The sequence below is a fragment of the Notamacropus eugenii genome, chromosome 5, assembly GCF_028372415.1.
Source record: "Notamacropus eugenii isolate mMacEug1 chromosome 5, mMacEug1.pri_v2, whole genome shotgun sequence".
NCBI lineage: Eukaryota > Metazoa > Chordata > Mammalia > Diprotodontia > Macropodidae > Notamacropus > Notamacropus eugenii.
Window position 1 is genome coordinate 238,706,931 of NC_092876.1, and position 19,478 is coordinate 238,726,408.

General features: G+C 44.0%; 1 protein-coding gene and 1 long non-coding RNA gene across 3 annotated transcripts; one reads left to right on the plus strand and one right to left on the minus strand.

The window, feature by feature from the left end:
- Nucleotides 1-482: 482 nt before the first annotated feature.
- On the plus strand, nt 483-18,529 carry HOXD4 (homeobox D4). 2 transcript variants are annotated; one of them, XM_072612406.1, is made up of 3 exons: nt 483-5,127; nt 5,736-6,045; nt 18,443-18,529. In XM_072612406.1, exons 1-2 carry the CDS (start codon nt 4,716-4,718, stop codon nt 6,038-6,040), a joined length of 717 nt encoding a protein of 238 aa, XP_072468507.1. In that variant the 5' UTR covers nt 483-4,715; the 3' UTR covers nt 6,041-6,045; nt 18,443-18,529. The 2 variants fall into 2 exon arrangements, with proteins under 2 accessions (XP_072468507.1, XP_072468506.1); XM_072612405.1 differs by lacking the exon at nt 18,443-18,529 and having other exon boundaries at nt 5,736-9,312.
- On the minus strand, nt 13,132-17,435 carry LOC140505906 (uncharacterized). The gene is made up of 2 exons (XR_011967702.1): nt 13,982-17,435; nt 13,132-13,582 (listed from the first exon to the last, which is right to left on the minus strand). It is a non-coding gene; the product is annotated as an uncharacterized lncRNA (long non-coding RNA).
- Nucleotides 18,530-19,478: the final 949 nt, after the last annotated feature.

A 19,478-nucleotide genomic window follows, 5' to 3' on the forward strand; every position in this document is an offset into this window, starting at 1 on the left:
TAGGCTCAGAGTAGGGTGGAAATCTCCCAGGAAGGGATAGATTGTGGGATCTACTTTCTCAGGAACAGACGTGGAACCACGGATAGATCCAACTGAAATACAGAAGGCAACACACAAAGGCCCTTTCGCTTCCCACTACTCCAGTGGGGAAACCTTGTTCCAAGTAGTTTGAATCAGTGCAGGAAAACCAGAGACAGGGGGTTCAGTAGCCCACGAAGATTCAGACTTTGGTGTCCACAAGTGTACCCGAATTGGGACTGCAGGTTTTGGCTTGGAAGGAAACTCTCAGGTGCTCTATAGTTCCCCGAAACCTCAGGGTGGGAGATTTCTTTTATCTGGGCAGGGCACCTGGCAGGCCTTTGCTGTTTTTCTCTGCAGTCTTGAAAAAGAACCTTGCTCTTTTATGGAATTTAACAATGACCCACATTTTTATTGCAACAGGTTCAACACAATGGAACGACGTCTCCTGTAAGTACCCCTTTTGTTTCTACTCCTTCCCAAAGTTTGAATTGCTTGAACTGTGATTTGTTAAATGCTTTTGGAAGAGTAATACAGCCGGGAGGGGGAATGACGCTTGCCTCTCCTACACTGGGGTTACTTGGGTCTCTGGAGTCGTGGAGCATGATCCGGTTTGAACCTGCTGTTACTGGACTCTTTAGCAATCACCTGTGATATGGAAACTTGCATCGGAGTTTTCTGTGAAGCACTTACCATTCAGCACAGGTGCTAGGTGGCATCTTAAACTCCTTTTAAGTGCTTGAAACTAATTAGCAGTGTTACCCTGTTAACATGCTGGAGCTATGCAGCGCCTCCCTGTGCGAACACTGTAAACACCGAATTAAATCATACACTTCCAGAACCCGACCACTCCTCCTTCAACCCCACACCCAAATGCCTTTCTTTTCTCTAAAAGAGTTCCCTACCACTCTCTCATCGGGCTCTCCTGGTTTAGAAACACATATGCAGAGGGAGGAATATATTCATGGGCTTTGCATGAACGTGGTTCATAGTAGACACTTTGGAATCCAAGGGGGAGGGGTGGCTGTTACTATCAGGTATGGTGTTACACTGGCCCTCCAGTTTCCATAGAGCAACTGAAGATACTCCCAATGCTTTAAGAAAAAATGAATGGGCCCCCTCGAACAGTCCAATAGAATGTAAGGAAAGAGTGGGGGCAACCACTGCTGGGGCTTGGGTGCTGTGTAATTTTGGTCTTCCAGGAGAAACACATGCCAGCACCAGAAAGCACCAGAATTTCTGAGGCCTCCGACTAGATGGTCTTCAGAAAAATCTTCATTTAGTAGATGATTAAGAATTTTTTTTCCTGAAGAAAAGGAAAGAGAATGCAGCCTCAGTAACCTAGGATTTCACTATAAAATTGTGAAAATTTCTGTCTACGAGGAAAATGAAGTCTGCAATCTCTAGGCATGCCCATCTGTCTAATTAAACATTATCTATCCTTGATCATATGGATCAAATAAAATTTATATATACATATATATTGTATATCCATAGAGATATACAATATATACACAAGTTTTACCAACACACAGAAAGAGACAGCCTTCCTGATAACCAGGTTGTTTTCATTCACCATGCCAAGCTTAATCCTTGCGCTGCAGATTTTGCTCTGTGATTTTCCCACTTCTCTTCTGCAAGATGTCCTTGATGAAGTTAAATGGCTCTCTTTGCTCTGGGATTTAACATTCTCTTTCATAGGTAACCTTTTCCTTGCTTTTTTCCATGCTGAACTGCAGATATGCTCTTGTCAGATGAGGCTTGGGCTCCCCTTATATTTCTGAATCACTTCTTTTCCTCTCCCAAACCTACATTTAGCATACCGATTATGAACACGAGCACAAAAAGCCTGATAGATCAAAAGCGTTTGTGTGGGCAGTTGAACAGGAGGTGACTATTTAACGCTTTTGTTCATCAATAACTCTCTGGCTTTGACCTGTCTGAGCAAGTCGTGCAATAAGGTGAAATGCAGGTCACAGCGTCTCACAAATATGAAAATGTACCGGATTTCTCCCATTGCCGAGTCCATTGGGTCCATCTCTCTCGATTTTTCTGGATGAGATCAAGAACCCTTGTTGTCCAGTAAAGGAGTCAAATGTGGACATTTTGTTTTATTTTGGATATTGGGAGAGGGGGGTTGCCTAAGAGAGATCAGACTGGCTCAGTGAGGGGGGGGAAGCCCTCTTCAGAAGCATTAGGCATAAGGATCATCACCACTAAATGCAAAGCAAAGAGATTCTAAGGTCAAATACTTAGTTCACAAAAAAAATGATATGAGAGGTGGGAGTGGGTGGAGGACAGATTTCATCCAAGCAGGGACTGGAGCAATCGTACCAGGAGCTGCTTCTCTCCCCTAACCCTTACTCCCTATTTCCACTCAAGGGAGGGGGTCTGTATTAATTTCAAAGATTTTTTTTTTTTAAAGAAAGAAATCTCAAACTTATGACCCTGTACAGAAAAAAAAAATCTAACCAGAATGGGCCATCTTTCTCGTTCTGAAATCCAACCTCCTGGGTGTCCTTGTTTCCCTGCTTGAAAACCCGACCCGAGCTGAGGGTTTGATCCCCGGACAGCACTGAGGAGTTGGGGCAGGCGCAATTCATGAACTTTTGTACTCTTGTGTGCTGCTGTCGCCAAAGCAAAAATAATGAAACTTTGTGATATGTTTGTAAATGATTTCGAATGACCTCTAGCCCTGCCCTTCACCATAAACGCTACCCCCACTAAACCTAAGGACATTTGCCTGAGCAAAGCATTCGACCCTAGGTTTTACTGCCTGAAGTTGGACAGGATAAAAGAGAAAGGCACTCTAATGACGCGAAGGTAAACGGAACCAGTTGTGTTTTGCTCTGTTTTGTTTTGTTTTTCTGGAAACTAACTTTAGCTTTTAAGACAACGTTTTACTTAAGCTATGGGGAAGGGGCTGGTGGATGGATTTCTCTATTTGCTCTTATCTCTCCAGATAGCGTCTGCTTTCTTTCTGAAAATGTTGCTTAGAGAGATTATTTGGATGGCCAGGAGTAGGGGAAAATGTCAATTCCAGGATGGGTCATCATTATTAATATTATTATTTCACTTTTTTCCCCTAGAAGAGCCCCAGTGGAGGCTTCTAAATCTCACTCAGGTTTTTCTCTCAGGCAGAGAAGGAAGGATATTTGAATTAGTCTCTGTAAATTGTCCTTACGACCTAAAGAGGTATTTCAGCAAACTGTAGACTACCTGAATGTCTTCTGAAAGCACAGATTTATTTCAGTGGAGGATGACAGCCTTTGGCCAGTGCAGAATAGTTTTGATTTAGAAAGTAGGATGAATCAGGAAAAAAAATGCAGTGATCCTGGCAGATTACATTGTAAATGAGAGCAGAATGTTATTACGTTGTCTATATATACCCTGTAGAACCGAATTTGTGTGGTATTCACATAGTCACAGATTCGATTCTAGGGGAATATATGGTCGATGCAAAAACTTCACATTTCTGCAAATGGTTAAAAGTGTAAATGTCTGGGGATCCGAAATGAAGTACATGCTGCTTTATTGGAGACTTATCCAAGTCATGCTAGCTCTGTCTTATTTACTGACACCTTACGACATGGGGAATATGGATTGATGTTAGTGAATTATAGATCAGCTTAAAAAATCTGTTCATTGTAAAACTGAGTCACATGGTAGGTCTGGACGATCTGAAAACTAGTTTGACAAATGAATGCTTCTGAAAGAGGACACTTTTTTAAAAAGAGTTAAGAGGGTAGGTGTGAAGAATTTTCTTGGCCACTTTTTTTTTTTTTAGCTCCTGGATTATCTGGAAAGTAGCACGAGAGGTATCGTCTTGAATTCACTTCTACTCAAGGCAGACAGATGGCCGGGGGGAAAGTTTATATGATTAAATTTGGGATGCTTTGCTGGGATGGTCTTACCCAGTCTTCGATTTAACTGCTTGTAATTTCAATCGTAAAGAAGTGGGGGGCGGGGGTGAGAGATAACCCGAAGCACAAACGAGAGTCGCCCTGCTTTCTGTGTGAATTTCTGTACGGGGACATGCTAAGTGCATTCGGAGTTACTGATTGCCTAATTTTATTCAACCGAACTAGATTCTAGTAACTTTTGAGTGACCCCGGGGAGACAAAGCCAAGACACATCTATTGTACATCATATTCCCCTTCTGTTTGATGGCTTTTCTTTGGGCGTGGAGTCTTTTCTCCCAGTTCTCCCTCTGCACTTTTCCCCAATGTCTTGATAACACCCCTACCCCCAGCCTCAACCCCTCTAGCACACAGCTATATGTTCTTGCTGGATGTTTTATTTACCAGTGTAACTCGAAGGGCCAGGGAATGATTTCTGGGGGATTAGTGGAAAGGGCATGGAAGGTTAGAAAAGTCAGTTTCAGACAAAAGCTCGGATTACCTGAGGGGCAAAGGAGATGGGAGTCGGAGTGATGAATCGTCCTACTGCATTAACATCTGGCTGGGAAGACCAAATGCATAGAGTGGAGTCACTTGATTACACGTATATTATTTAGTTAAATTTGTGAAAATTATGAGATGCTCACAAATCCGGTGATAAACTCCCTCCCTCGCCATTGGCTGGGGCAGTCACATGGCCCCCTAACTTTATTCAGTTGACAGCAAGTAGGAGGGCTCTATGGAAGGAGAAAAAAAGACAACACGAGAAAAATTAGTATTTTCTACCTTCAGAAATTAATGGCCATGAGTTCGTATATGGTGAACTCTAAGTATGTGGACCCCAAATTTCCTCCTTGTGAGGAATATTTGCAGAATAGCTACCTAGCCGAGCAGAGCTCAGACTATTATAGTGGCTCTCAGGGTTCGGATTTCCAGCATCAGGGAGTCTACCCTCGGTCAAACTACAGCGAGCAGCCCTTCAGCTGTAGCAATGCCCAAGGCTCTACGGTGCCTCCGCGGGGTCATGGACAGGAGCCATCGGGCCCGGCAAGCCACTACCCTGGCCAAGGGGAGCATTGTCCCCCGCCTCCAATTCCCAGTTCCCGGGCCTGCAGCCAGTCGGCCAGCCTCAAGCAACCTCCCAACGGGACGGCCCTCAAACAACCCGCTGTGGTGTACCCCTGGATGAAGAAAGTGCATGTAAATTCTGGTAAGGTTCCTCTCCTGGCTCCAGTCGCTCTGCCTCCCTCCACCCCAGACCCACCATCCCTGAGGCTACTACCCTCAAGTGCTTTCCCAGACCCGGCTAGTAGTTGTGGACTATGTCCGAATGTGTGTGTATGTGAGAGTGTGTGTGTGTGTGTGTGTGTGTGTGTGTGTGTGTGTGTGTGCATGAGTGTGTTAAATGGATGCCGCAATTACTCTCCCCATAAATTTTTATAGCAGAGGAAATAGGCCGTTGGCCATGTGGTTTCTTGGCTGTATCAGGGAAGGGGGGGGGGGTCTCCATTTTTAGAAAGAGAATATGTTAGAGGTGAAAGGGGGGAATGTAATTCGCAAAATTCAGAGAATCTAACATGCACAGTTTTTGTTGGTCGTTGTTGGGGTTTGGGGGTTGTTTGGGTTTGGTTTGGTTTTTTTGGTGGGGAGTTAACGACCCCATGTACCGACAAGCTTGTGAGTGTGTGCACGCGCGCGTCTATGCGCGCTCCCGAGGATTGTTTAAAAATCATAATGGAGTGTAAGCTCAGATTGAACTGCACCAAACTTGTTCTTATGTGGCTTACATTTACGTATATTTCTTTTGTTCCCCTTCAGTGAACCCTAATTACACCGGAGGGGAGCCCAAGCGGTCCAGAACAGCCTACACAAGGCAGCAAGTCCTAGAACTGGAAAAGGAATTCCATTTTAACAGGTATCTGACGAGGCGTCGTCGGATCGAAATAGCCCACACTCTCTGTCTTTCTGAACGCCAGATCAAGATCTGGTTTCAGAACCGTAGGATGAAATGGAAAAAAGACCACAAACTGCCCAACACGAAGGGCAGGTCTTCCTCCGCCGCCTCGAATCAGCATTTACAGCCGGTGTCCAAGGACCATCACACTGACTTGACGACTTTATAGAGGAGGTGAAATCTCCCCCCCCACCCCTACCCCATCCAATCTCTCCCATCCCTCCCCCCAATTTCATCCTTTGCTTCTGAACTGTGCTGTGTGTAGAACTGACATGATCCAAACACAACCTGCATGGAGCAGGCAAAGCCTCCCCAGGCTGTCAGCTTGCTTTAAGGTGCTGTGCTGTACAAAGCGGACTCGCTGAGGGTACTTCAGACGTTCTTGGCACAACTAGCACAACCCCCAAACTCTCCAGGCAGGAAGTGGAAAGTTTAGGGAAAATTATAGAAAGTGATATATAATTATATATGTGTGTATGTATGTATATATAATTATATATCGAAGGAGCTACTGAGTCTATAAAAATCTGACAAGTCATTAAACACAAATGGAAATTGCATCTTTTTGGTTTTCAGTTTTAAAGTGAAGGTTTGATTCTATGCCAGTATCAGTTTTGATGATCTGTCTACCCTCATCCCCCACTTTATGCAGTTTCGGGCTTATGGAATGTAGGAGAGTTCAGGGCAGAGGGCTTTTATCTGGTTACAGGATTTGTGAACTTCCTGGGTCTTCTATCTTGTGGCTGATTGTGATTCAAAGCCCCTGCTCATCTTCAGAGAAACCCCCAAAGAAATACCTAGGAAAGAAGTGGAAACGGGTTATTTTATTTTCTGATTGTGTTTACATATTTATTTATTTGTGGATTAGAGGAGCACACACACATTAAAACGCGTTAAAGCCAAAAATTCTAAGCAGAAGAGCTGGAGCTCAAGGCTCCTTCTTATGGAATATCATAGAGAATATGTACGGCTTAGATTTCTCACGTTGCCAGGCATTTAGGACTCTCTTCCTCCTCCCCACTCCAGTATGGGAGAAATGCCCTAACCTTTTTATAAAGAGAGAGAAAAAACATATCGACCCAAAGTCAATTTCTTTAAAATGTGTTTAGACTGCACAACTGGTTCTTCGCTCTGCTCACAAGCGCTTCTGTGGGATTTTTTAAAAAGGGAACAAATGGTCAAACATTTTCATTGTGGGGAAACCAAACAAAACAACCCCAGTCGTCGGTGCCATTGTAGAGATCCTCTTACCTTCCAACTCGATTCCCAATGCAGAATTCACCTTGCACACCAGTCTGTTTAGCAAAGTATTGTCTTACCAGAAATCTGGAAAACATATTGGGGCTGGGGGTGGGGTGGGGGGATGCTGTCCAAATAAATAAGCAAGAGGCTAAGCAAATTGAATCAAATGGTCAAGAATAGAAGGAAGTTAGTTGCAGGAGGGGAGAAATTTCTTTTTGCTAAATAGAAGTGAAATTTTTATGTCCTAGTCTTGGGTGATCTATTGCACCCTTTTAAAGTTTTCAAGTTGTCTGTCTCACCTTGAGTTCAACAGGAGAATAACATGAAAAATACTCAAACCAAGGGGAGGGGATTCATTGGCATTTTCTTATCCTTCTCTGCCAAGAGAGGTTTGTGGATTTTTAAAAATTTTGTTTTGTGTGTGTGTGTGTGTGTGTGTGTGTGTGTGTGTTAAAAACTAACTCTTTAAGAGTAAGTAGCAAGATGGAAAGGTTCTTCCAGGGCTCGTTAGAAACCAGGTTTTTCATGGTTTATTTTTTTTACCCCCTTCTCCATCCCCAATCCTCTGAGTTTCTAAAATGCAATCACCAAATAAATTATTTGAGCTATTAGAGAATTAAAAAGAAGGAGGGGAGGTGGAAGAGGGATTAGGGTTAAGAGAAAGAGAGATCACAGAATTGTCTTATTTCTCCAGACATTTTGGAAGGCTCCAAAGGTAATCTTAAAGTAGGCTGAAAAAAAGAAAATGGCAGTTTTATCCATGTGTTTGCTTCTCAGTATGGTTCATGCCCAAAGCTGAGAGCAGGTATTAATTAATTTGAGCTCTTTCGCTGAAATTAGGCTTTTCTCAAGTTTTTTCCAAGACTTGGTCTTTTGTACTAAATCCTGGAGACAACTCTTTGTTCTTCCTTGGGGTGAGCCTGATTCTCAGACTTGCACATGGCAATACTTGAATATCTACATGTCGTGATATTAAAGATGGATATTCCTGCATTATTCGCATCATTGTTTCTATGACAAAAAGCACGGAGTTCATACATAGTAAAGACGTCTTCTTTCTGACACCTTCACGTTGAGAAGCTGAAAAGGTATTTTACTGAAGTTCGGCTAAATTACAGAAACAGGTTCACCCAGAGGACAAATTTTCTATTCGATTAGCTGTATTTCAGCCGGGAGGACTGACCTCTAAACCCTTAACCTTTTGGACTCTAACTACCCTTCTCTCTCCCTCTCTCTTTTCTGACATGGAGACCATTTGGATGTGGCATTTGTAAAGATTTTTCCCTAGGCAAATTGGGCATTGCTCTCACTATTCCCTGAAATTCACATCCCTGAATATATTGAAGCTTTTTCATGAAATGTCTGTTTTGCATGATGTCCAGCTACAGAGAGCTTCCCCCCACCCCCTCGGAAGTTCAGGTTATTTAGCCCCAGCTTTCGACCAAATGTCACAATTGCTTAACTCAACTCTCCCTTGCTCTGGCTGAGAAAGCACGAAAGTATGTTTTCTTGGAAAAAAGCCAAGACTCCTTCTCTTACTTAGAGCTAATACTCTGGAAAGTAACTTAATCAAGAAGCAACCCCTTTGTTTATAAGTCTCCACTTTCCTTGTATGGTTCAAGTGATGGGCTTTTGAAATGTTAATATATACTAGACGGATGTGAGGGCAGACCCAACTTTTAAATTCGTGTTGGAATCAAGGGTCCATTTGGGCTTGCTGGAAGAGGGACACACTAGGCCAGTGGCCTCAGGAAACCCTCTCTGTGGTTCCAGCCAAAGGGAGCGACAGGAGAGTTTCATCTGGGTTTCTGCTGAAAGGGAAGCTTGACAAAAATGAGCTCCATGGCCCATTTGCTATTATTTTTTTCCATTTTGTTCCAGAAAATATGAGCCAGAAGTGTTTGTTTTGTTTATGTTTTTTTTTTTAAAACTCTGGTGGGGGTGGTTCTGTGACTGAAGGTGGAAGAGGAATGTTTTCTTGAAGAGACTGCTCCTCAGACATCCCACTTTGTAATACTGCAGCCTTTTGTTATGACATCGTCAAGCAACACTATATCTGTCCACATAAGATGCTTTTATAGAATCCACCAATGGTTTTGCTGCCACTGATTAAAGTATTATTTATACTAATTGTTGCCTGTAGTTTTGATGTAATTTGTTCATATATATTTGAAATAATAAAAGGTGTAGAGAAACCTATTCTGTTTGTTGCCTTGACAGAAGCAGTCTTTGTAAGTCTTGAAAGAACTGTCTCAACATTTGTTTGCTTGCTTGTTTACTTGCTTGCTTATTTGCATATTTATTTATTTACTTGTCATTCCCTACAAAGGATACAATAATGGGGATAGGGAAGGGAGACTAGGTTTACTTTAGTTTTGCTTTTTTAAAAATTTTAGATAGAGTACCAAAGTACACCCTTATAAAGCCCCTTCTCACCTCCCACCCTGACACCTCTCTTCACCAAACTACTTTTAAGCAATCTAACAAAACACATTGATTGCACTATTGTTGCTGAGGAAGAACCTTAGGTTAGAACAAGTGTACCAGAGTACTGTCTATTATTTTCTTTTGGGAACATTAATTGACAAGCTCATGCTAAAGGACTGGTTTCCAGGTTGGTTTTCTACCTGATTACAGTCAGGAAAGCACTCCTCTCCACCCCTACCTTCCTCTTGAACCTTGGAGTCCCACAGAGCACTGCATTCCGAGGTGGACCGTGAGATCAGATTGTTTGTTAATTGACAACTAGAAGGAAAAGACTAGGTACTGTCCAACACCCCCCCAAAAAAACTACACCACTAGCACGATTGGCTGTAATTGGTTGCTTTAAGCAGAACATCTTAAACTAAAAATTTTGAGATGCTTAAACTTCTCTGGGACTACTCAGTCCAGCTCCCGGCCCCTCCTATCTCTCTTGTGATAGCAGTTCCATAGAAAACAAAAAACACGCCTTGCTATAAAAAGTGGTGGGCGCTATTTTTATCGAGGGTATTTTTCATATTTGACTTGTCTTTCCTTGAAGAGTAGCCAAGGCAGGAGTCCAAAAATAGATGGGGCTTGCTCGAGACACGGAATGAGCACAATGCATAAAATAAGACATGTGTGCTTAATATATGGTAGGGCTCGCCAGAGAAGCGTGTACATGTGTATTTATAAGTGCACAGACATAAGTTTAAATATTCAGACACATTTTATGATTATACTTTGACCGTCTTCTGTTTAATGGCTCCTCCTGTTACTACCAATACATCAATAAAATTCTGTATATTATATCACCACTAGTCGTTAAGGAAAGAATGGGGAGGAAAAGCAGAGTCAACAGCAAACACCACTCACTGTACAGTACAGTAAGCCAGGACCTTCCCAGCAGAACCCTTCCACACAGCCTCCAACGGCCATGTTTGTCAGCCCTTTCCCCTGAACTGGGCGATCGTAGGGATCACCAGCAGCCTAGGGAGGGCCATTCATAACGGGGAGAATTTTCAAAGTGCAAGGAAGATGATAAGAATAGATTTCTACAAGTCCCGACCACGTGATTTGCGAAATAATTAATTCAGCACGTCCCTTAAGAAACACGGACTCGTCATTAATCTGCCAAGCAAAGGACTCTATCAGACTTGAAAACTGAAGAGATCCCAAGAATATAATATACAAAGGGAGGGAGCGGACTCTTTCTCTGCACACCTAACCCTCTGTAGCAAGCGAGAAAGAGCAGCTCGGTATGTAAACATTTTACTACTTTTATTTCTTCGGATTTAAATCCTTAATGAACTTAGCTGTCAGGGGGGTTGACAAATAGTTCCCTTGGCTTCCTGATTTGGAACCGTACGACAGTGAGAAGTTGTTAGAGGCTTATATAGTGACCTTTGATTCAGAAAAGCTTTGCACTTATGAAAAATTGCTGAGAGCGGCCAGAGGCTCTGTATGTGTGCATGTGTGTGTACGCGCACGTTTTGCTTGGCGATAGCAGGAGTTGTAAAGAAAATGGCAAGGCTGTGGGGTTTGCATGTGTGCTGAAATGGGGCTTAGATTTACTGGTGTAACTGGGAACAATGCTCGCTGTCAGGGCATCTGCTGCCTATTCTTAAACCAGTGAGAAAAGGCCCCGGACCTCTTTTCAAGCGAGGGTCGTAAATTTTTCTTTGCGTCATAATAGAAGGCTATAAAATCGAGTTGAAATTTTACCCAAGGCAGGTTTTAACCAACAGATAATGATTTCCGAGTTCCTTCTCTCCCTTCTCTCCCCCCCCCCCCCAAAAGCACTGCTGCTTCCCTCACTCAGGCTAAGCATCTTTTTGCTCTTCTGTCTTTTCCTCTCCATTTTCCAGGACAGGGGAAAGAAAATAGAGCGAAGGAGGAAACATCTTTCTTTTTTTCGTATTGGAGATCTGGCTATCTCTGAGAGACCGAAAGCCCATTTTGGGGAGGAATGAGGGAATAAGAGCGGAGAGGGGCTGGCGAAAAAGAAGACATTTGTCCTCTTCACAAATAATTTTAGATTAAAAAAAAACCCCAAACCTTTTGGGAGTCAGTGCTGGTTCTCCCTGGGGCCGGTGTTTCACCTCTCCTCGCCCCCTCTATTCATCCCCTCCTTTTCTTAAATCTTTCAAAGGGGGCCCGGGAGAGAAGCACCTTTTCAACCCCAGCAAAGCCCAGCTTTTGCTCTGAGAAAGAGAGTTGTCTAGTTAATGCTTTGGAATTCCGTTTAATTGAGCTTTCGCGGGAGTCCTGTTTCAGATACCTCCCTGGGAGTTTTTATGACTTCCGTAGGTTGTTGGTGTTTTTTTTTTCTTCTTTTAATACGTGTATTGGTGGATTTTTCCCCCCGGCAGAACGGAGACAAAGTTTTCCCCGTTATGAATTATACATTCAAACAATAACACATTAATTCAATTATTCAAACATGACAAATGTTTATGTGTTTTGCTGGTGACTCAGGCACAGATTCGGTCCTTATCGAGAGCTGCTCGGATGTTTTTCTCAATGAAGATTTACTTTCCCCTTTATATTCCCCACCACCACCACCACCACCACACTCCCTCCTTAACCACCCGACTTTCCTTTTTAGGTCCAGAGAGGGAAACATTGCAAAAGGCCCCATTGGACTCCAGGTCCCCCCATCCCACCACTCTCCCAAGAACGGGGCTGCTTGGGCATCGGGCTCGGGATATTTTATCAGTTTGACAATTGCCCGGGTTGTTGTGATAAATCATCGTAAGTAATTCCTGAAAGGGTGCGAGGCTGTTGGGGGCCGGGCGAGGACTGTAAATCTTTCCGTTTTATTGCTCTATGAACATATGCTTCGATTGAAGAAGTCTTAGATCCTTTCCTTGAGACAAATTCCCTGCGAAGCCGCCCTCCCTTTCCGACTAGGGATTAACACTTGCTCCCCGTCTGCTCAAGCTCCACTCTAGAAAGACTGAGGGTTAGTGAGGGTGAGGAGAAGATGGCTTTGGACCCATCTACAGGGTCCAGAAAGAAAACTCAGGAAGAAAGCTCACTTTGGGGCGAGGTTAACCAAGTAAAACAAAAGAAGAGAAGCTGCTGGATGATTAAAAAATTTTTTTTGGTCTTTTCTTCTCTCCCCCCTACTTTTGGTATAATGGGTGCTGGTTGTTGCCTCCTCTATTTCCATTTAGTAGAAAACTGTTTTTCCTAATTAAAAAAAATATTAAATGGAAGGGAGGAAATTCGTGCGCCTTTTCCACTTTGTCCCATTTATGTATTATGTATGCATGCTCAAAGTACACACTTACCCCTAGAATTGAGAAATTTTCATTGAAATATAGATATCAGATTTGAAATTCATAAACATTTTGCAAGTAAGAGATGAACCGAGGCAGCACATGTGTGTATATCTTTGTCTACAATAAATAAATCCAGTGTGTAGTGGATGTATATGGAATGGATTATAATATATGCCTCATACATGTCTGCGTGTAGGTGATTAGGTGAATAAACACACAGATTCGTGTATGACTGTCAAGGGCTGGCAGAAAATAATACACATAGAAAGTCTTTTCTTCGTAGGCATTTATATTTCAAAGTAGAGTCCACAACATCTTTTTCAGTGGGTGGTTTAAAATCACCCTTTTCCCCCTCCTCCTGCAAAGAGAGAGAGGGAGAGAGCAAATCGTGGGAAGAAAAAACAAACAAACAAGCCAACAAGAACAATCGGCTAACAATTATTTACACGGAACCTATTATCCTTCCATAATTGGACCCCAATCTTTTTATAACTGACTTGCAAAGTCATAGAAAGCAATGTAATTTAGATAAATGTTACAATCTGCTTCTAGTTCGGAAGGTAAGGCCATACATTACTGTCAGGCCTCGGGCTGAAGCTCGGGAAGGGACCTGAGGACAGACACCAACCGTTGCCCCTGGCTCTGGGGTCTTCAGCTACCGGCAAACCCGAAACAAAGGAGATGAAGATATTCGGGGAGAGGGCTTGAGAAGTTCAGACTCTCTGTAGATAAACAGTACACATTAGTCACACGCACCCACCCCCGGGGAACGGCTTGTCTTAAGCCCCCACATCACGCTTTTCTTCAGGGCTCTTCAGTCTCTGCTACTCCAGAAAATCTCTCTTGTACATGAGGAAAATAGGAAAGAAAGAGAGGAAGAAAGAGAAAAAAGGAAGACTTGGGGAGAGTGTTTCTAAGAAAAATATTTCAATCTAGGCACTCTTGGGGTTGTTGCTGTGTGCAGATTCGTCTCTCCACCCCCACCCCCACCATCTCAGAATCAAGCCTCTCTTCTCTTCTCCCCATCCCACCAGTGGCGGATTAATCATTTATTTGATCAGCAAGGTCTGGCAAAACTGCCATTCAAATTAATTAATACCCTATGTGTTTGTTTTACCCACAAGGAAGAGAGAGGGAGAGAAGCGCCGTAGTAAACACAATGCAAGCCATCGGGATAGCTGGGCGTCTGTGTTGCAGGCGAGCTGACTTGGGGCAAGCTCTCTAAGGCTCGGCTCTGTTCGGCCTCCTTCGATTTCTCGGCGAAGAGACAGTCTTGCAAACACTGGAACCCACCAGGCCTCTTTGGCCCGAGAGACCTGAGTCGCCAGGGAAAGAAGGGTCTCTCCTTCTACCACAAACTAGCTGGTTCCTGTCCCTCAAAAGGGAGCTGGGGCCATTCGGAAAGTTGAAAGGTGGTTAAGGTGCTCTCCTTTTACTCCTCTCCCCCCACCCCACCCCCACCCCAGGGATTGGAGCCAGGCGGGGTGCTTGCGCGCCCACCACCTCTTGAGACCCTCCTCCTTCCACCAAGCCCACCCCAGCCCCCCAGTCATGCCCGTGCTCCGGGGATGGACAACGTGAAAGTTTCAGCTTCAATCAGAACAATCTGCTCTCGGGATCACGTGAACAAATATGCTTCGCGTTTTAAGGCAGCGCTTGTATTTTCCGATCGTGAGGGGGTTTCTGGGGCTCGCTCCAAAATCGTAGAGGGCCACGTTCTGAAATCAAAACAAACCAAGACTAGGGGACAGAGGAGAGGGGGTGGGGGATAGAAAGGCACCCGAGGCAGCCTCAGCGCTGGAGGGCGGCGTATGGCACTGGGAAAGGGGTTTGAATCCCACATTGAGAACTCCATCCTTCCTGCCTTTATTGGTCGTTGAACCTCAGCCTGGTTCCATTCTATCGGGAATACTGTCTGCATGGGTATATGGAAATATCTGTAAAGCCGCAAGATCAGGTTTAGGACAGTATTGTCTGCAGACAAAGGGTGAAGGATATATTCTCACAACTGCAGGCGCACTTATTGAGACTGAGGAGACCAGGTTTATGATAAATTGAGACTCAGGTAAGCAAATGCATGACAAACAAATGGAAACCTTTGAGCACAGGGCCGCACGCCGCTGCCTTTAGCGAGATACTAAATATGATTTATTTTGTGTAATCTGTGATCTTGATTATTGCCAATTTGTTAGCCAGCCCGCATAGACCTATATACATCGAGGAAGATGATTAATAGTAATGAGATGCATTTTGTGGGGAAGCTCCCCAGGTTTCCAAAGGTTAAGAGAAGATATTCGCCTCCTTCTTAGGCTGGCTGGTGGGGTGGCAAGTTTGGAGGGGAGGGAGTTGAATATAGGGGAGGGATTGGGGGAAGCTGGAGGAAGGGCTTTGGGGGTCAATCTGTAGTTCTGAGAAGAGGCTGAAAATGAAGTAAATAAAAAAAAAAGAAACTTTTTTTTGGCTGTCACTGCCAAAGTAAGATGGAATGTCATATTAATTCCTTGTCTTGGGCTGTTGGGCAGGGTGGAAAAAGGTTGATTTATATGTATTTAAAATAAACTCAGTGGCAATATGTAGCCTCTGTGCATTGTTCTTTAAACCTCTCCACATGCATGGATTGGACTTTCCTTTTCCTCAGTTGTTGGGTTAATATTTCTCTTTTTATATGAAAGTGCTAGCGAAGTCTCTTCTCCACCCCTCCCCCAACATGTTCAAGAGCATAAAATAATGTAAACCAAGAAGTGCTTTTTAAAATGGACTCTAATCTTTTCTTTCAGCAATTTCAATAGTGGCTACCATCTTCACAGAGATTTTATGTGATTCTGGGTCTCTCCCTCCTCTTCCCATTTCACTGCTTTCGAAAAGTAACTAGACTAAATACAAAATCATACATTTCTTTTCACCACCACCCTAGCCTTTGTCTACTTGAAGACTATTAGCCTATTCCTTTGGTTTCCAGCTTCAGACAATACCCTGAGATCATCTTGGGGGCTTCTCCTCTGGAGTCTCCCCTGTGGGTAGAGAATAGGTAGGACCCACTTTAACTGAGAAGGAGACTTAGGATCAAATTATAGGAGGGAGCTCATCTTTCTTCCCTTCGGATTGAAAGTGTCTCCAGCAAAAACAGAGGAGGTGGCTCGGACCCCACTGGCCGGGACTCCAAGGAGTGAAAGAGCTGTTCAGGTGATACCCTTCTAGGTGCATCCCCTCCAGCCCTTTGGAGCAATCAGAGGAGACAACAAAGTTGTTTTGTCAATTGCATGTGCCTGGCTAGATCAGAACTTAAAGGCGCTGGACATTTTTCTTAGCTCTATGCCTTGGAGCTGTGAGGCTGCCAAGTTAGTCAGCTGAATCCAATTACCGCCACCAGCATTTCATTTGGCCCCATAGAAGCAGTCACTTATAACTTCACCGAAAATTTCAATAATGCCAGGATCGGGTCTATGCCTGAGTAATCCTAAAGATTTTCTCGGGGAGGGTGGGATTGAGAGCTGGAGGAGGGGGTATAGGGGCTCGGGACCGGAGTTGTCTCCTGGCAGCTTGGGTTCGGGCTTTCCCGTCTTGTTCTTGGAAAGGATGCTACAGTTGGATGGCCCACAGCCAGTGCTGGGAATATCTGATCTTTTGAGATCACCAAGTTGGGATCTTCTTCATCGGTGGATGGGCTAGAAGACAGATGGTGGGGAGATGGGGGTTGGGGTGCTGGGTGACTGAAGTCTAGACTTTGGCCAACTTTGTCTAGCATTATCCTTCACCTTTCTCAGACTAAACTAGATCAGCTTCTACTTTGGGGAGCCCAAAGGTGGGCCATGGGGAATCCCATGCAGATAACTAATTAAATACAAAATGAAAACTTACCCAGTTAATCAACTGCTGATTTTAAGAGAAAAAAATGAAAATGAAAGAAGGATTTGGGTTTTGTTTTGTTTTAGAGGGGGGAGATGTGAGTAATGTGCTGGGATCTCCTGTGGCCCGCAAGGATCGAGGAGAGAGTTTGACGGCCTTTCAGCTTTCAATGTCTTCTCCTGGAAAGGCTCCGAGTCTTAATGAATCCAATTCCCGCCCCCCCCCCCCCCAAAAAGAAAAGAAAAGAAAGGAAAAAGAGAAAAAGAAAAAATAACAAAGAACCTAAAGTTGATATCCACCCACGTGAATGCATTCTATAAGATGTTATTGGAACAGGCCCAGGACCAAGGACCTAGGGAAGGTTGGTGCCTTAGACGCCCAGCTCCTTTTTCTCTTCCAAATTCTCATTTGTTCTTCCTGTGACCAGCCCCAAGTCAAGTTACTTGGCGAAGGGGGGCAGGCTGCAGCCTACTGGCACTGGCTAGGGAGCAGAGGAATTGGTGGCAAAATTGGGAGCCCCGTGGTGTTGGGATCTCTTGGAGGCGCTTCCTTTGGGTGTTCATTAAGGGGTGAGTTATTGCTACGCGAGCCAAAGGTCATTTCAAAGGCTTACGATTGTGAGATCTTGTCTTTATAATGGCCAGGATGCTTTGTGTGAGTTTTTTATCCCTTGCACGGTTAATGTTTTCAAAGTACTGAGTCAACAAATTACAGAAGCGAGAACTAGAGAAGGGATTTTTTAACCCTCCTTTCACCTTGTTTTATCAGATTCCCTTCACCCCCTCAAGCTCCAGGTTTCAGTGGGCGGTAGTGTCGGGGTGGTCTGCTTGCACAGTTCATGTGTTTGTGAGCGATTCTCATTTCTTAGGGTATTTCCCGCCAAACTAAAGCCCAGGAGTTGAGTGGATGTGGGCAAGAGAGCTGGGGCTTTGTTTATTATGATAGACCTACGATAGCCACCTCTATACATCATGTAAGAGTCCCCGGGTAATGGCGTCTGGGATCTTGCTCGTAAACTTCTATTCTTTTTCTCTCTGCCTCCTCAGGGGAGTGCTGGGGGCACTGGAGAGCTCAGTGCTTGTTTTATCTTTTGGCCCAGGATAGGTGTCAGCCACTTTCCATCCCTACCCCCTATCCCATCCAGTTATGAGTCTCCATTTCTGCCCATTCCCCACCTCAAAGTTCCCTTCCAAGTGCATCTATCCTTCAACATTTTTGCTTCCAGAGGTTAGCATACATCCACAGAGCTCCTTTCTTCACCTGGGACTACGTTAGCCCTAGGCCTCTGAAAGTTAGGCATCTATTCCAGCAGTCTGGCTTTGGGGGAGGGGAATGGGAAAAAGAAAGAGGGTGCCGTTTTTTCCTCCGTACCCCTGATTTGGGAAGGTGATGGAAAGTCAGGATTTTTGTTTCCAAAACTTCCAAATTTCTTCCCTTTATGCCCCGGACTTTAATTGTTTGAACAAATCTACAAGGCCGTGGTAAAAGTTTGCCCTTCAGTCCTTCCCTCCAGCTAAGGTACTCTGTGGGAAAGGATTTAGTTTTACTCATCACCAAACCAAAAAAATTCTCCTCTCCATCCGTAGAAAGCTATCTTTCTGAATTAGGGCTAGAACGGTGTACACGACATACATTGACTATGAAGCTCTTAAAGGGGGAGAAAAGATTCTCGAGACATTTGTGTATAAGTGCTCAGAAGAGACAGCTTCAGCTGAGAGTTTTCCATTCTGTTCCAGATCCTCCTTCACGGATTATCAAGAGAAACCTGAAGACCCTACAAAAAGAGTTAAAGACAAAAGTCAAGGGAAAAAAACGTAATTGTGGTGAGTGTTTTCTTTAATTCCACATATTTTCCACCTACCCTGCCACTCAGAGATGTAACACCAGAATTCTTACATCAGGGACCTAAAACAAAAGACAAACTTTGGAGTTTATAATCTCTGTGTGAACTGTGGCATTCCATGATAACCAATAACCAATTTTAAAATTTATTGCTACTTAATGGGGTTAGTCCTAGTGCCTTAAATGCACTGTGTGTTATGGTATTGAGTTAGTGATTTAAAGGCCGCTACCCCAGGAATTTCCATTGCTTATAGCCGCCACAGGGTAAAGTGGGAAAAAGAACTTGAGAACATCTGAAAATGCTGCCTTATAAAACAATTAACCTTTACGAGTTGAAATCGCTAGGAGAAAAATTGAAGACCTGGAAATGGTCGGCAACTCTAACGGGGTGGAGGTGGGGGGGTAGCCTCTCCGAGAAGGGCATGTATTGAGCCACACACCCGGTTCATGGAAGGTGTGTGTATACACACATATATATGTATGTATACATGTATGTATGTATATGTTCAAGAAAAGAAATATGCATGGTAGACTTCCTAGGAAGTCTAGTCCCTGTTTTTCAAAAGCAGAGGGTGAGCAGCCTATGGTCTGCAGATTATTTAAAGAGAAACAGAAGGAACCAATATGCCACCCCCACTTCTCTCTAGACCTACATGAAATTTATAACAAGAAAGTAATTTACTAACAATGGCGGCTCTTGTCAAATCCCATCGATTGTCTCCCCCCTCCTCTACATCCCAGGCCCTTTTCCAACTGCACCACAAATAAGAATCCGCGTCTTGGAGTTCCTCTATGTGGGGCGGGGTGCAGGGATAGAGTAGTATCCGTTAGGTGCCCTGAACCTTTTCCGTTCCAAAGTGCCCTGTAGAAAAAAGTGCTCTTCCTTCTTGGAGAGAAATAAAGGCTCAACAACAGCCCCTGGGCCCTGGG

Bases quoted from the DNA above. Each gene is read 5' to 3' on its own strand.
- HOXD4 (XM_072612406.1), top strand. From the start codon at position 4,716: ATGGCCATGAGTTCGTATATGGTGAACTCTAAGTATGTGGACCCCAAA. The intron at 5,128-5,735 runs GTAAGGTTCCTC...GTTCCCCTTCAG, and splicing joins GAAAGTGCATGTAAATTCTG to TGAACCCTAATTACACCGGA.